The 17,590-nt window shown below is 39.2% G+C and overlaps 1 protein-coding gene across 11 annotated transcripts in view; it reads left to right on the top strand.

Moving 5' to 3' along the window:
* Window positions 1-6: 6 nt before the first annotated feature.
* Window positions 7-17,590, top strand: part of CDC27 (cell division cycle 27) — a 57,327-nt gene continuing 39,743 nt past the window's right edge. For all 11 annotated transcript variants that reach the window (XM_025279903.2, XM_006060693.3, XM_025279904.2 and 8 more), the window contains exons 1-2: window positions 7-180; window positions 12,818-12,893. In XM_025279903.2, coding sequence (XP_025135688.1) covers window positions 154-180; window positions 12,818-12,893 — 103 coding nt within the window. In that variant the 5' untranslated portion in view covers window positions 7-153. The remainder of the gene's footprint in view (window positions 181-12,817; window positions 12,894-17,590) is intronic.

The raw sequence follows: 17,590 nt of genomic DNA on the forward strand, positions 1-17,590 counted from the left end.
CCGTGTCCCGCTCGGAGGTACTCGGCTCTCGCTCGGCCTCCCCCATCCCCCGGTAACGGTCGCTGGTGAGTTTAAATGAGCCGGGGCTGGCCGGGCCGGAGTCGCTACGGGGGGGGCCTGAGGCACTGCAGAAAGTGGGCCTGAACCTCCAGGATGACGGTGCTGCAGGAACCCGTCCAGGTAATGGTAACCCTCTTCCCTGAGGCTTGGCTCGCAGCCTCGGTCGGGAAGCGGCGTATGGCCACTTCGCGGCCTGCTGCGGCCTAGGCCCGGCTGCTTCTCCCGCCTCACCTCACGCCGGCTCCTGCCTGTCTTCTCGTCAGTTCCGAGGCCTTGACCGCAGCCTCAGCCGCGTTCCCTCTGGCCCTACGTTACTTCTTCCCCGGGTGTGAGCGGAGTTCGGCGATAATCCCTCCTTTTCCCTCCGGGCCAATGTCGGGCGAGCCCCTCCTGTCAGCCCAGGGGCTGGGCCCGGGCCGGGGTCAGCGATGAGGGGCCGAAAACTCGCCCCAGGTGCTCTCTTGCCCAAGGATGGTTGGGACGCACGTTTGATCAGTGCCTGTATGATCTTCATAATGGTGGAGCAAGTTTGCGGGGCGAGTGTTGGTTTTGTTTTTGTTTTCTAGAAGAAAGTGGAGGGAGGGTAGGATCGGGGTTTTTAATACTGATTTCTGTTTTGGTGACAAACTGTGTCTAGCGCACGTTGCTTTTCCTCGCTCACTCAGTTTCCCTCCGGACAATAATCTGCGAAAAGAACCCCAAGGCCCAGTGCAGAGGCTCAAGCACCTATACAAGGGGAGGGGCTGGAAACAGCAAATTGGTTTTTTTCCATGACCTGTGATGGGTATCGTGAGTGTTTTACTGTGCATGTTTATAAGGCGTTCAGGAAATGAAAGACACATCATGATTTTTCCATCCATACTACACCAAGGTTTGCTTTGACGCACAGTGCTCTGTTGGCATGTAAGAAACCCTATTGGATTTTAAGGGTGTGATGCGGTGCCAAGTCATTTCCCCCTCCTGCCATCTGAAGAAACTAAATCTTTTGTCCCCTGGTGAGGGACCAGGTCTGGGAGACTTTTTACCCTATCCTATGATCTTTGACTTGATTAGAAGAGTTGACCTCTATCAACTGATGTCATTGAGTCATGCACTTTATTTTGAAAGCAAACCGATTTTAGAAATTGCTTCATGTTGCTCTTAAAGACCCGTGATATCAAATAGTAAAATATTTTAATACATCACTCCTTCCATATTTCTTTAATTTTTTCCATCACAGGATGAAATACCAATTTCTCCTAGTTGGCTCTTTCTCTAGCTGTTTACATATAGCAGCTATTAATTTTTTAATTAGTGTAGTGTGGGATTCTGTCTTCTGTACAGAATTGTACAAACAATTCTGTTTGTACATTATACTGGTGCTTTCAAAGCTGTTTCTTTCCATCCAAATTTACTAGTAAAGAGTCCCTTTTTAATGTGTTTTGTTTTTGGTTTTTTTTTTGAGACCTAAGTTGAAATTAGAAGTCGCTGTCTATACCTTCTAAAATGGATAAGCAGATTACTCAAGTTGTTTAATTTCTGTTTCATGTTTTTGTTATTTTGTCTTAACAATTAATGATACATTTGCCTTATAGATATGGCTTCTAAGATGATAAATTAGTCTTATGGATAGCCTATGCATATATGCCAAGTCACTTCAGTCATGTCTGACTCTGCGACCCTGTAGACTGTAGCCTGCCAGGCTCCTCTGTCCATGGGATTCTCCAGGCAAGAATACTGGAGTGGGTTGCCATGCCCTCCTCCAGGGGATCTTCCTCACCCAAGGATCAACCCTGTGTCTCTTACATCTCCTGCCTTGCCCTCCTGACAGGCGGGTTCTTTATCACCAGGGCCACCTAATTTGCATAAAAGCATGGAGAGAAATATGTAGCCAATTCCTTGATAAAGATATTCCTTGTGTGATAAACACATCAAGTTTTCTGTTTTTCATTAAAGTACTCTTAGCAGTAATGCATTTAGATATTTTTAAGGCTCAAGAGTCAAATTTGTCTACTCCCCACACACAACCCACTGACAGTGGTAAAAGTTTTAGGATATAATTAGGTGAGAATTTAGGTTGTAATTTTTAGTATAAGAAGCCATTCAAGAAGGGATCTAGAGCAGTAGGAGAACAAGCAACGTTGGCTTTTTAAACTATAATAAGTGATTGCTTGTATTTTTAAAGGAATGAGAGTAAGGTGGAAAGGTGTGTCCTTTTGAGGGTTGTCTCAGGGTTTGAAGTATTATTGCTGCTGGTGCTGCTAAGTCGCTTCAGTCGTTTCCGACTCTGTGCGACCCCATAAACGGCAGCCCACCAGGCTCCCCCGCCCCTGGGATTCTCCAGGCAAGAACACTGGAGTGGGGTGCCATTTCCTTCTCCAACGCATGAAAGTGAAAAGTGAAAGTGAAGTCTGCTCAGTTGTGTCTGACTCTTAGCGACCCCGTGGACTGCAGCCCACCAGGCTCTTCCGTCCATGGGATTTTTCCAGGCAAGAGTACTGGAAGTGGGGTGCCATTGTTACTAGGCATAGAAAAAAGTTGAGAGAAACGATGAGCAAATGATTTTTGCTTTTTCTTTTCTTAAATCTTAAACATGGGATACCCAGTTTGATATACCATGTAAGCCTAAATATAAGCACTTCCTCAAAATTATCTCTTATAAAAAAGTATTACTTTGAGTCTTCAAAAATCTCTCCTATTATGAGGCAGAAATTCTGTCATTTATTTAATTTTTAAAATAACTATTTGGGAAGGAATAATTGCTAGCCTAAGTGACTTGAATCAGTGCTAATTTGGATGTGTATAAAATCCACCTGATGAAATTGATTTTTAAAAAAATCAATTTTATATAGATTTATCAATTATTCCTGGGGGTTAAGACATCACGGAAGTGTTGAATGAAGTTGTAAAAAAAAAAAAAAGCCTTGGAAAAATCATCTTAATAAGTAGTATAGTAACTGGTTGCTTTTACACATAATATTGTTTTAGAGCTCATTAGATAGTGAAGGTGGAGAAGGCAGTGGCAACTCACTCCAGTATTCTTACCTGGAAATCCCATAGACAGAGAAGCCTAGAAGACTGCGGTCCATGGGGTCTCGAAGAGTCGGACACGACTGAGTGACTTCACTTTCACTTTTCACTTTCATGCACTGGAGAAGGAAATGGCAGCCCACTCCAGTGTTCTTGCCTGGAGAATCCCAGGGATGGTGGAGCCTGGTGGGCTGCTGTCTATGGGGTCACACAGAGTCAGACATGACTGAAGCCACTTAGCAGCAGCAGCAACAGATAGTGAAGGAATACTTTTGGCTTGGGATAAGAAGTACAGGGACAGCATCTAACACAGATTCAAAGGGTACCATTTTCAAATAACTTAGAATTGAAGATGGTTATTCAGGAAAATTGTGTTAGATGATTACCACTCTCCCAAAAAAAGGCTTTTTAATAAATTGTTCTATTCAATAGAGTAGAAAAAAAGAAATTCCTAAATATATTTTATGATTGTAAAAATGTGTGTATATATATACACACACATATATATAGCTAAATTGATAAATCAATACCATTTGACTATTTGGTCTTCATTCAAAAATGTATTCAGGTTAGCTGAAATACATTTGTTTATGAAATTTTCTTTTAGAAAACAGATTCTCATATTTAGGTACAATACAGTATTTTGAAGACAGTGCTACATAGTACCTGAACTGAGAGGATGTGCTTTGGAGTGGGGAGATAGAGAAGGAAATCATTACAGATAAGTGATAATTCCTTTATGGACTCGTGCCCTGATACAGCCTTTGTGCTTATATATAGAGAAAGCATGAGACAAATAATCACAAATTAATAATTATAAATTGTGATAAGAATGGTACTCCAAGTAGGGTGTTAGGAGAGAGACTTAATAAGAGGGTCCTGACTTCAGTCAGGTTTGCAGTTGGACCATCAAGGTTCAGAAGCAGCCTCAATGAAATAATCAAATTGGAAAGAATGTTATGCACCTGCTATGTGTCAAGCGCAGATAAAAGACATTCTAAAACCTTCTCTAAAAAGGATGTTAGGAAAGTTCCTTTTGAGCAAATAACATTGTACCTGAGTTCGAAGTTTGAGACAAAAACAATTTGAAAAGAACTACAAGCAGAGAAAACAGTATGTGCAAAGTCCCTGAGACATAGTACAACTTGACATTGTAAGACCCGAAAGAAGGCCATTGTGGCTGGAGTTGCATAGTAATGTAAGGCCATTGTAAGGAGTTCATTTTTCATTCTAAGTGTAATGGGGAATCACTGACGAATTTTCAGCTGGGGGTTGACATACTCTGATATAGATGTTAAGATCTCTGGCTACTGTATGTGAAAGGTCAGGGAAGAGGAAGGCAAGAATAAATACAGTCTTAAGATGACAGTGCAGTTCAGTCACTCAGTCGTGTCCAACTCTTTGCGACCCCATGAACTGCAGCACGCCTGGCCTCCCTGTCCCTCACCAACTCCCGGAGACCACCCAAACTCATGTCCATTGAGTAGGTGATACCATCCAACCATCTCATCTTCTGTCGTCCCCTTCTCCTGCCCTCAATCTTTCCCAGCATCAGGGTCTTTTCGAATGAGTCAGCTCTTCGCATCAGGTGGCCAAAGTATTGGAGTTTCAGCTTCAACATCAGACCCTCCAATGAAAACCCAGGACTGATCTCCTTTATGATGGACTGGTTGGATCTCCTTGCAGTCCAAGGGACTCTCAAGAGTCTTCTCCAACACCACAGTTCAAAAGCATCAATTCTTCGGCTCTCTGCTTTCTTTATAGTCCAACTCTCACATCCATACATGACCACTGGAAAAACCATAGCCTTGACTAGACAGACCTTTGTCAGCAAAGTAATGTCTCTGCTTTTTAATATGCTGTCTAGGTTGGCCATAACTTTCCTTCTAAGGAGTAAGCGTCTTTTAATTTCATGGCTGCAGTCACCATCTGCAGTGATTTTGGAGCCCAGAAAAATAAAGTCAGTCACTTTTTCTACTCTTTCCCCATCTATTTGCCATGAAGTGATGGGACCAGATGCCATGATCTTAGCTTTCTGAATGTTGAGCTTTAAGCCAACTTTTTCACTCTCCTCTTTCACTTTAGTTCCTCTTCACTTTCTGCCATAAGGGTAGTGTCATCTGCATATCTGAGGTTATTGATATTTCTCCCGGAAATCTTGATTCCAGCTTGTGCTTCCTCCAGCCCAGAGTTTCTCATGATATACTCTGCATATAAGTTAAATAAGCAGGGTGACAATATACAGCCTTGACGTACTCCTTTTCCTATTTGGAACCAGTCTGTTGTTCCATGTCCAGTTCTAACTGTTGCTTCCTGACCTACATACAGGTTTTTCAAGAGGCAGGTCAGGTGGTCTGGTATTCCCATCTCTTTCAGAATTTTCCGCAGTTTATTGTGATCCACACAGTCAAAGGCTTTGGCATAGTCAGTAAAGCAGAAATAGATGTTTTTCTGGAACTCTCTTGCTTTTTTGATGACCCAGTGGATGTTGGCAATTTGATCTCTGGTTCCTCTGCCTTTTCTAAAACCAGCTTGAACATCAGGAAGTTCACGGTTCACATATTGCTGAAGCCTGGCTTGGAGAATTTTGAGCATTACTTTACTAGTGTGTGAGATGAATGCAATTGTGCGGTAGTTTGAGCATTCTTTGGTATTTCCTTTCTTTGGGATTGGTAACCTATACTAAAGTGGTAGCAGTGGAATAGGAAAGAGGTAGATAAGTTCAAGAGATATTTTGGAGGTAGAATCAATGCGTCATGGAAATTGATCATTTGTGAAGAAATGAAGAACAGCTACCTAGGTTTCATTTTGGGGGTAATGTTTAATAAATGGAGAATTCTTTGCAGGGAAAACAAATTTGGAGGAGGACCATTAAGATATTTGTGAAACCAACCAGTAGAAATGTAGATAGATAACTTCTCATCTTTTGAGGGGTCCTGTCTTTTTGGGAAGATAAATATGCTTAACGGGAGGAACTGAATAATGTTAAAAGTCAGTATGTACATGTTTGCACAGATAATAGTAAATTCAGTAAAGAGAGATCCTTGTGGACTGGAAAGATGGAAAAGGTTTCTGGAAGGAGTAGAACTTAGAGCTTTAGAAAGTCAAAAGGGTTTGAGTTGGTAGAGGAGAAATATGCTTGGCACAGAATGGCATGAGCAAAAGCCCAAAGTTGAAAATGGTGCTCAGGAACAAGAAAACAATAAAAATTATAGCGTTGTCTAGAATGGGAATTGAGAACAGAAAAGATAAGGTTTTGCTAGTGAGGTAGAATCAGGTTACAAGGGGACTTAACATCCAGGCTGAGGAGTTTAGATTTAATTTGTTGGTAAAATAGCCATTATAGGTTTTTGAACAGAAAAATTATAATGAAAGCACTGCTTGGGAAAAAATTAATCTGGTGCTATTGGGAAGGTGGGACAAGGCAAGACTTAGGGCGGATACAGGCTAGCAAGTTACACAGTAGTGGACATCAGGGTTTATCAGTCTTGGCACTGTTGATGTTTTCAGCAAGCTAATTTTTTGTTGTGGGGATATTGTCCTGTGTTCTGTAGTGTCCTTGCCGTCTGCCTGCTATATGCCCACTCCATTTGTGACAAACAAAATGCCCCCCTAGACATTACTACATGTCCTTTGTGAGACAAAATTGCCCAGACTGAGAACCATTGATGTAGACCTGAAGTAAATTAGAGTTCAAGAAATTACACTCTAATGTATAGTAGGAAAATTCCAAAGTGACTTTTTTCTTCATACCTTCTTATGTTGTCCATTTTTTTTAATGGTCTAAAAGAAGACACCTATTTTCTTTTTTGAAAAAAACAAGAATGACACAATCTAGGTGGTCATATTTAAGTCTGAGTTAGTTGTACAATTTACAGAGGTTTGTTTATATTTAAAATAATATTTCATATTTAAGAAGAGCAACAAGGAGAAGGAACTTTGCCATTTACTTTCTGTGGTGTTGATTTAATTATCTTTAAAAGTCAGTGTGGCCTAGAACTGACTTGTTAGTTTAATCAGCAAAATTTCTCTTTTAAACTTATTTGGGGGCTCAGTGATGGTGTTGCTCAGTTTGGCTTCATAACCTTTAGCAGCATTTCTTCCATCTGGCTTTAATTTGTAGAACACCTGAAGTGATGCACTGAGTGTTATTCTTTTAGGGGCAGGTTTACACCAGCAGTTGAGCAAGGGAAGGGATGAATTGGGGCAGGGTTGGGGGGGTGCGGCGGGTAGTCGCTAATCTTAGCCCTGCCTGTCATCAGCTACCAATTTGTCATGCTTTAGAGAATAGTTTATTCCCCACTCCATTCCCCCAGAAGATACATACTGTCACTCACATGCTTGAGCAGAGTGTAATGGGAGCTATATGTGTCAAGTTTCACTTCCAGGATGTGTGCAAGTTTTTATTGGCTGCCTTCATGATCACTTTCTGACCCCCTTAAGAATTGGTGATAAAGGAATGATTTTATTCTGAGCAAAACTTGATTTTAAATCAGAAATGGATAGTACTGTTGAATATGATACTTCCACTTCTTTAATTTTGAAAAAAAAGAAACTCAAAAATTCTAGGGCTTTTTGGCCATAGTATTTATGTGCCAGATTTTCCTGGTAAGCAGTAGCAATGACGATGACAGAGCTGATGAATCAATCATTGGGTCTTTTGTGAATTGTGTGTTACAAAATCAACAATTGTGGCATATATGGGAGACATTATATAATACAAACTATCAATTATACCTGTAGAATTTGTTAATCTTAAGAGCTGGAAAAGGAAAAGGTTTTTAAGTACCTAATGTGTGCCAGTCTATATACTAGAAGCACCATATCATTTCATTTAATCTACACAAGTCCAAAAATAGAGTTCCACTTTTCAGATGAGAAAGTTGAGGCTGAGAAAAGTTAAATAATTCCCCAAAGTCTCACTGCTGAAGTCCTGGAACACAAGTTTGAACACAGGTCTCCAACATCAAATTGTGGATCTGTTCTTTCTACTCTCAGTGTTCTTTCAGTAGGTTCTTAGGAAATCCCCATATTTTATAAAGGAGTACTTAGGTGGTAATTATTTGTATTAGAAACAGAGTTCTATGTACCACAGAGTTTGTTTCAAGGTTTCCAGAGATCCTTAACTATTGGATGTATAATAATATAGAGAAATTTAAGACTAACGTGTAAAATGCTAGCAATGGGAGGACAGCAAAAAGTCAAAGATCATTTGTTTATTCATTCATTGTACGTTAGTTAAGCACCTACTTAAAAAGTATATACTTTTGGGAGTATCCAGTGAGCAAAACCAGATGTAGTCCCTACCTTTCTAGAGTTTATATTATAGTGAGGAAGATATTACTCATATACTCTCTTAAATATGTGTAAAATCACAACAGTGAGAAATACTGCAAAGGAAAGGTACTTGGTGTTATCAGAGTGTATAAGAATGCCTAACCTCATCTGGGTATCCTATAAAAAACCTTCCCTGGAAAAGAAGGAAGTCCAAAGGATGACTAGAATTAGCATAGATTGAAGGAAAGGAGGGAGTATGCCAGGCAGAATGGACTGTGTATAAAGGACCTGTGGCAGAAGGATAACGTGGCAGGTTTGAGGAGCTGAAAGCAGGTCGTCGTGCTAACAGGGACAGCATGAGAAAACATGCTACAAGATGAACCGAAGAGGTAGGTACAGACTGTAGCACTCTGCCAGTTTGGTGGCTTGTCTTTTATTGCCAAGGACAGTTAGAAGCCACTGAAGGATTTTAAGTAAAGATCAGATCTGACTTGTGAAAAACTCATAGGAAGAGAAAATGAATCATAGGGTAAAAAAGAATTCAGAGGGGCTAAATAAGACACTGTTAAAGTCATCCAGGGAAAAAGTGGTCTGACTTTAAAAGTAAATGTTTATTGAGTTTCTTCCTTTCACTATTATTAGTTTCCTAATTTAAATGAGTATATTTGAAAGATACCTATAGGCATAGTTCCAGAACCCTAGGTCATCTGTGGTCTGGTAAAACACCAAAAGGCCAGATTAGTTCTTTAGGGGGTTTAGAATTTAACCAGGCATTGTGCTAAGCTTATCACAGAGGTAAGTGTTTTTATCCTTATTTTACAGGTGATTAAAGCTAAAGCTCAGAGAATTGACTTAGTCGTCTAGATTAATGTCAGAGGAATCTTTTTTATGTGCCTTAGATTGAGGTGTGGGGATCATATTAAGCATTCAATAAAGAATTGAGTCAAATTAAATTTAAATATGTTTTTAACTGTTGTTTTTTTGAATACCTTTTAACTACCTTTGGTGTGTTGTAGTATAAAAGAAAAGTAAATTAGATAGCAGTGATTCTGTAGTATGTTTAAAACCTATTCTTATTATGTTCACTCCTTGCTAATGCCACATATTTTTGTTCTAAGGCTCAGCTACCCAACTGTTTGATAAAAAAACAAAAGCATGATGACAGTGACCAGATACTTGCCTATAGAATAATACCTGACTTATTCATAATTTCTCATTGTCAGTAGAGATCTGAAAATTCAAAATGTTAAGGCTTTGTGCAGCCCACCCAAAGAAGTTGATTTTTCAAATTGGTTAAATATTAATTTTTTACTGCAATCAGGATCATATAGCAAGGTAAATGATCAATAAATGTTTACCAAATGGATGAATATTGTGTTTCAAAAAGTGGTAGGCATATTGAATAAGATAAGGAAAACGATCTAAGTAGTATGGAAACACGATCTCAGTTCAGTTCAGTCGCATCCGACTCTTTGAGACCCCATCTACTGCAGCACACCAGGCCTCCGTGTTTATCGCCAACTCCTGGAGTTTGTTCAAACTCGTGTCCATTGAGTCGATGATGCCATCCAACCATCGCATCCTCTGTCTTCCCCTTCTCCTCCCGCCTTCCATCTTTCCCAGCATTAGGGTCTTTTCAAATGACTCAGTTCTTCGCATCAGGTGGCCAAAGTATTAGAGTTTCGGCTTCAGCATTAGTCCTCCTAATGAATATTCAGGACTGATTTCCTTTAGGATGGACTGGTTGGATCTCCTTGCAGTCCAAAGGACTCTCAAGAGTCTTCTCCAACACCACAGTTCAAAGGCACCAATTCTTCGGCGCTCAGCTTGAAAAACCATAGCTTTGACTAGATGGACCTTTGTTGGCAAAGTAATGTCTCTGCTTTTTAGTATACCGTCTAGGTTGGTCATAACTTTTCTTCCAAAGAGCAAGCATCTTTTAATTTCATGGCTGCAGTCACCATCTGCAGCAATTTTGGAGCCCCAAAAAATAAAGTCTGTCACTGTTTCCTTTGTTTCCCCGTCTATTTGCCATGAAGTGATGGGACCAGATGCCATGGTCTTAGTTTTTTGAATGTTGAGTTTTAAGCCAACTTTTTCACTCTCCTCTTTCACTTTCATCAAGAGGCTCTTTAGTTCTTTGCTTTCTGCCATAAGGATGGTGTCATCTGCATATCTGAGGTTATTGATATTTCTCCTGGCCATCTTGATTCCAGCTTGTGCTTCATCCAGCCCAGCGTTTTTCATGATGTACTCTACATATAACATGACCTAGGCTACTATTAACCAGAAAAATCTGATTATCTTCCAGGTATTTATAGGTCACACCACTAAAATATTATTGCCCCCAAATCTGATGTATGCCAACTGCTAAGTTGGACTGACCTGTATCTCCTTAGCAGATTCTTGATTCCTTTATAATGTTTTGCTTACCTGTATCAAGGAAGAAACCACTAGATGTTACTTTGTATTATTTTATATTGCCAACAATGTTTTAATCATGTTAGTAAATTTAATTATAGTAGGAATATTTTATGTTTTACCTCCATATTGGGTTACTAAAAGTTTGTAGGTCAGTAAGTGGAAATTAGATTCAGAGTTTTAAAACACTTATTCAACAAGCATTTATTGAGCATTCACTATGTTTAAAGACAATTATCTAGGATAATTAGGGAAATAACCACTTAAGTAGGATAACCAGGGAATTATAGAGAAAAAGAGAATCTGACTTTTACCCACAGAAGTTGCAGCCTAGTTTATCAAACTATATATGACTAAATCTAATAAACAGCTTGATATATTTTTTTGAAGTAGAGACAGAATTTTCTGGGACCTCATAGGATGGAGTCATTAATATTGCATGGGATAGATCAGTGAAAGGAAGATACCATGTAAGCTGAATTTTGAAGAAGACACATTTCACGAGGTAGAAGTTAAAGGACAGCCCAAACAGTACTTTGAAATGTGAAAGTACAGCTGATGTTTAGGCACTGATGGAGGCCTTTTCTGGTTCTAGACCATAGGCAGCTTTGGTGAGAGATGAGCAACAGCTGAAAAGGGATGATGAAGGCCCAAAGGGATTTGAATGGTTTACTAAGGAGTTTGTACTTTATTCTGTAGCTGTTTATTGTGTAAACTTTGTGGGACCATCCAGGAGGAATCATTAGGAAATTTTGATCAGGGATGAAGACATGAAAATGATGATGGCAGCATCTGAAATTTATTGACTAATTATTAGGTATATGCAAGGAACCAGTGTGTACTTTATTGGAGTCTTTATGTTTTAAATGAAGAAACTAAGACTTAGGAAACATTGTTACCTGCCCAAGGCACAGAGCTAGTAAGTCATGGAACATGAATTTGAGCTCCTGTCCAAACTCAGGATTTCTGGGATAAGATGGATTACATTACAGCCTGCAGGCAGGAAGACCACTTAGGGAACAACAAGTTTAGAGAAAAGATTCAGTTACAGACTGGGACTAGAAAAAAGGGGGATAAGACCCTAGGTACTTTTCTTTAGGTACAGTTCAGTTCAGTTCAGTCACTCAGTCGTGTCAGACTCTTTGCGCCCCATGAATCGCAGCACACCAGGACTCCCTGTCCATCACCAACCCCCAGAGTTCACTCAGACTCACGTCCATCGAATCAGTGATGCCATCCAGCCATCGCATCCTCTGTCGTCCCCTTCTCCTCCTGCCCCCAATTCCTCCCAGCAGCAGGGTCTTTTCCAATGAGTTAACTCTTCGCATGAGGTGGCCAAAGTACAGTTCTGTAAATGATGGTTAAATTCACTAACCAAACTAAAAGATTTAAAATCTTTTAAATCCATGATGAACCTAAATTGAATTACCAGTGCAGTAGTTATTTCATATATATTTAGCCAACATATATGACCTTGTATGGGCTTTCCAAGATGGCACCAGTGGTAAAGAATCTGCCTGCCAATGAAGGAGATGTAAGGGGTGCGGGTTCAATCCCTGGATCCGGAAGATCTTCTGGAGGAAGGCATGGCACTCCAGGAGTATTCTTTACTGAAGAATCTCATGGACAGAGGAGCCTGGCAAGCTATGGTCCATAGAGTTGCACAGTCAGACATGACTGAAGCAGCTTAGCATGCACACAGAGGCCTCCAGTTTAGAAAGCTTTATGAAGTTGATATTATTAAAGCTGGGTCTACAAGGATGTGCAGTTTAAAAGAGTAGGTAGATGAAGGAGCCCACGCTCCCCAGGGAAGGAAAAGGAAATACAAAGACACAGAGGTCTAAAAGTTCATGGAGAATTAAGTGAGTAAATTCAAATGTTAGGAGCCATACTGTGAAGAGCCTCATCTAATAGGTTACGGAGTTTACACTGTGGATATTGAGGTTTTATTACTTAAATTAGATGTGTTGATTTGAGTATTATATGCAAGGGTCTGTGCTAAGAGTTACTGTGAAACTGTATATTTATGTTTTTTTTCCTCTATTTACAGGCTGCTATATGGCAAGCACTAAACCACTATGCTTACAGAGATGCAGTTTTCCTAGCAGAGCGACTTTATGCAGAAGGTTTGTAATCTCTTCCTTTCTAAGAACCATAAAAGAATAAAATACATGGAATTTCATCACTTCTTAGGACTGTAACAAGATTCTGGGTATCACTTTTTTTTTTTTTCTGGCTCTGCCTCAAGGCATGTGGGATCTTAGTTCCCCAACCAGGGATGGAACCGCGCCCCCTGCATTGAAAGCACAGAGTTTTAACCACTGGACCACCAGGAAAGTCCCATGGGTATTACTCTTGTTTTATCTTTATGATTGACAGTAGTTCATAAAAATTTTTTCCCAGTATCTGTGTAGCTTTTTATATGCTACTTTTAGTAACTATGTAGACTTGCTTTGGATTTTGCCCTATGGTTTACTTAATCATGTTCCAGTCTTTAGGTATTTTTTCTTTTTTTTTTTTTTTTAGTGTCTATATTCTGTGGTTTAGAGCATGGATTTTGAGCCTTCAGCCTTAGTACAAACCCTAACCCTTAAACATGCTGTAGCATACTTTGGGCAAGCTATTTAACGTTTGAGTATTTCAGATTTCTCATCTGTAAAATAAAGGTAATTATTGTCTCTTGGAATTGAAAAATGAAATAATATATTTAAAGCACTTGGCACGGCCTTCTGGCACTGTAATAAATTCAACATCAGCTGGTATTAGTGGGGTTTTTTGTGTGTCATTGATTATTATAATCTTCTTAAGATGTTTCCAGGTGGTACTAGTAGTAAAGAACCTGCCTGCCTACGCAGGAGACATAAGAGATGTGGCATAAGAGATGTGGATCTGATCCCTGGATCAGGAAGATCCCCTGGAGGAAGAAATGGCAGCCCACTCCAGTACTCTTGCCTGAAGAATCCCATGGACAGTGGAGCCTGGCAGGCTATAGTCCATGGGTCTCAAAGAGTCAGGCACGACTGAAGTGACTTAGCATGTTAGCAAAAATGCTAAGATAATTATGTACAGCTTTGTCATTTTCCTTGTGTTATGTACTCTAGGATAGAATTTACAAGTCAAAGTAGGTGGTGGTTGTCCTTTAGTCGCTAAGTCGTGTCCGACTCTTTTTGCGACTCCATGGACCGTATAGCCTGTCGGGCTCCTCTGTCCATGGGATTTCCAGGCAAGAATACTGGAGTGGGTTACCATTTCCTTCTCCAGGGGATATTCCTGACCCAGGGATCGAATCCATGTCTCCTGCACTGGCAAGTGGATTCTTTACCCACTGAGGCAGAAGGAAAGCCCTATATGAGTCAAAATGCGTGAGCAGTTCTACAACAAATTACTTTTGCCTGGTTGATAACCCAGCAGAGAGAGTTGTGATAATCACTGTGTCACCAATAGTATAAGACTTCCTTCATGGCCCTATCAGTATCAGACTTACCATTATAATGTGTTTTTGCTTACTAGAAAATTGTGAAGTATTTTGTCTTCCTTTTTATAATTCTGAAGGATGCTGGGTATTTTCTCAAGTGTTAGTTTTACATTTATTCCTGTTTCTGTGGACTCTGTCTTTGTTTATTGCATATTTGCCCCAGATTGTTTGCTTTTTAATCTTAATTCTGTTGATTTTTATAATCTAATCTTTTAAATTTTATTTAGTAGCTTTATCATTTAAACTTTCTCCTGTTGCTCCAGTGGCTGAAAGAATTGTCATTTTTCTATAACTCAAAAATATGTAGTTCTTGGTAATTTAAAAAGTTTTAAAAAATGTATCATAGTGTTATTACTTAATTTAGTCAGTGTTATTTATTAAATGCTTTTTTCCCTCCCACATGGTATTTTATGTGGTTTTGGGTTAAATTTTTTTTAAACATTCTACTCTGTTCCCAGAACCTCTCCTCTCTTTCATCAGTTGATTTTCTATTTTTAACTCAATATCATACTATTTTATTATTAACACTTTATTATATTGTCTTTTAACATCTAATAAGGCCTGTCTCCATCATTTTTTCCCCTGTTTCATTCTTTGGTAGGAATACCCTTTTTTTAATTCTTTCATTTTACATATGTATTTTATTAATGTTTTGAAATTTCACAAATATTTTGATCGGTGCTCTCCTGAAACCATATAAGTCTATGAGTTAATTTAGGAAGTATTATTATCTTACTATACTATAACTGTCTTATCTAGAAACAGTGCTGCCTTCTTACTCCAGTGTTTAACTCAATTTTCCCACTTATTGAATAACCTCCCATTGGATTACTTACCAAAAGTTATTTTATGATTGTAGGTAAGTTTTATTTTTGTGTGTCTGCAGGAACTAGTAATGGAACCTTTCTGCTCAGTTATATGATTTTACTCTAATAAAGTGCTTCGTAACTGAACTGCAGGCATAGAAGGTAGATATTAGGGGTTTGCTAGACATGTGTCCATGGAGAAGGCCATGGCACCCCACTCCAGTACTCTTGCCTTGAAAATCCCATGGACGGAGGAGCCTGGAAGGCTGCAGTCCATGGGGTCGCTGAGGGTCGGATACGACTGAGCGACTTCACTTTCACTTTTCACTTTCATGCATTGGAGAAGGAAATGGCAACCCACTCCAGTGTTCTTGCCTGGAGAATCCCAGGGACAGGGGGGCCTGGTGGGCTGCCGTCTATGGGATCACACAGAGTCGGACACAACTGAAGTGACCTAGCAGCTTAGCAGCAGCAGACATGTGTCAAAAAAGGACAAGGGATAAGAACATTAAAGAATATAGACAAGATGTGGACCAGAAAATGTAAACTACAAAGGAAAGTTAACACAGGGATTGATAAATAAGAGGATTTAGGAGAGGTACTGGAAATCCAGATGAAGTTGAATTGGTAGATGTATGGAAATAACATAGGAGAGGAAGACTATGAATGAGGTGCAGAATTCTTTTATTAATGAAGCAGAATGTCTTGAATTTAGTAACCAAGAGTTAAAAGTCTTAAAAGTTAAAAGTAAGATATGAATCTCACCAGCAGGGAATTTCACAAAAGAGCAAAGGATGGTACTTGGAAATAAACAGCTGGGAGAAGCAAGGAGGAAGCCACGCTGGCCCTGGGGCCAGAGGGACTAGCATCCGTTTGAGAGAGCTGTCAGGTCCTCGGAAAGGAGAGGCATTCTTGAGGAAAGTTGGGAAGGTCTATGGAGCAGAAGTCTTAGGTCCAAATGAAAAGATTAAGAAAAGTGAGAGCCTTACAAAGAAGGTGATATGACAGATTGCCCAACTCTGCAAATAAAAGCAAGGTTTATTGTGGACAATCTACTTACATATATTTTCAGTGATACCTAAGCAGCCCTCATGTTTTCCTGACTTATACTTTTTCTTTTTTAGTTTGTTAACGTTAAGCAGTTTCTAGTTATTATAGTTAGTTTCCAAAAGTTTGCAAATTAGTGGTTTCAAATTTAGATGATCGGATTTTCCCATCGAGTTGAGGCAGGATTCCAGATTAATCCACATAAAACTGTTTAATCCACTTTCTATCTGTTTCTTATACAGTGCTTAACTCTTGGAAAGTTGCTCATTGTTTCTCTCAATATGAAACCTAACTACTCTTGACTGTATTTCTGTGAAGTGCAATGGGAGTGCAATGGGAGCAGATACTATTCCAGCTCAATAATAATCACAGTACCTTCTAGTATTTATGGATTTCTTACTGTGTACTAGGTACTCTGAGTACTTAATACTTATTCTTTATTTAGTCTTCAACAGCTCCATAAAATAGACATTGCTATTACCATTTTAGAAATGAAGAAACTAAGACCATTGTTCACCAGGTTTTACCTGTCTTAATGATTAATGGGCCAGGTGTAGAAATTGCATTGAGTACAGCGCTTTCCGTAAATTTGGCTTAGCTGAAGAGAACTTAATCAGAGTAAAAGATTCAGCATCTGATTCTCTTCTCTGTCTTAGCCATTATAGTGAGAGCCCAAATTCACAGAAATATGTGACTGCAAATGGCAACATTAAAAAAAATTATTTCTAGTTATGTTAAGGTAATCATTGAAGGAAGTTGTCCAAATACTACTAAAAATATGGCATATTGTATCATTTTTAGGCCATTACTAGTGGAAAATTTTATAAATATATCTTGTCGCTAGAAATTCAAGTCACTTTGTCATATGGGGGGACAAAAAGGATATCTGGCCCATTGGCCTATTCTTTTACTGTCATAGTTAAATTATTACTGATGAAAAAGATGCTATTTTTAAAAAATATTCTTTTATTTTTATTTATTTATTGGCCATGCCATGCCACTTGTAGGATCTCAGTTCTATAACTAGGGATTGAACCCTAGACCACAACCCTAGACCACATTCGGGGATTGAAAGCCCAGAATCCTAACCACTAGGCACCAGGGAACTCCTAATGCTGTTTTTGTAAATCATTATAGTTTTCATTTTCATTATGTGTTAGTGAACTAAGACTCTGGTCTTCCCAATGATCTTTTTAAATCCAAGGCTCAACTATTTCATTGCATCAATCAGATGTTTCACATAAATATCACATATATCAAACTCAATTCATGCAAAACTGGATTCATAATGTTCCCACCCTATTCTAAAACACCACTGTGTCTCAGTAGAAAAGCCTTCTTATTAATTTTCCTGTGTTTAGTCTTTCCTGCTGCTTTGATTTCCCCCCTCCCAAATCAACCCCATTCTCTTTACCTTGTAAAATCCTTTAGAGATGTATAATAGCTATAAAAATTTATCCCTAAATCTTTACACAGCTTGCAAAGTCCTATATGA

The sequence above is a fragment of the Bubalus bubalis genome, chromosome 3 (genome assembly GCF_019923935.1).
Source record: "Bubalus bubalis isolate 160015118507 breed Murrah chromosome 3, NDDB_SH_1, whole genome shotgun sequence".
NCBI classification, from domain to species: domain Eukaryota; kingdom Metazoa; phylum Chordata; class Mammalia; order Artiodactyla; family Bovidae; genus Bubalus; species Bubalus bubalis.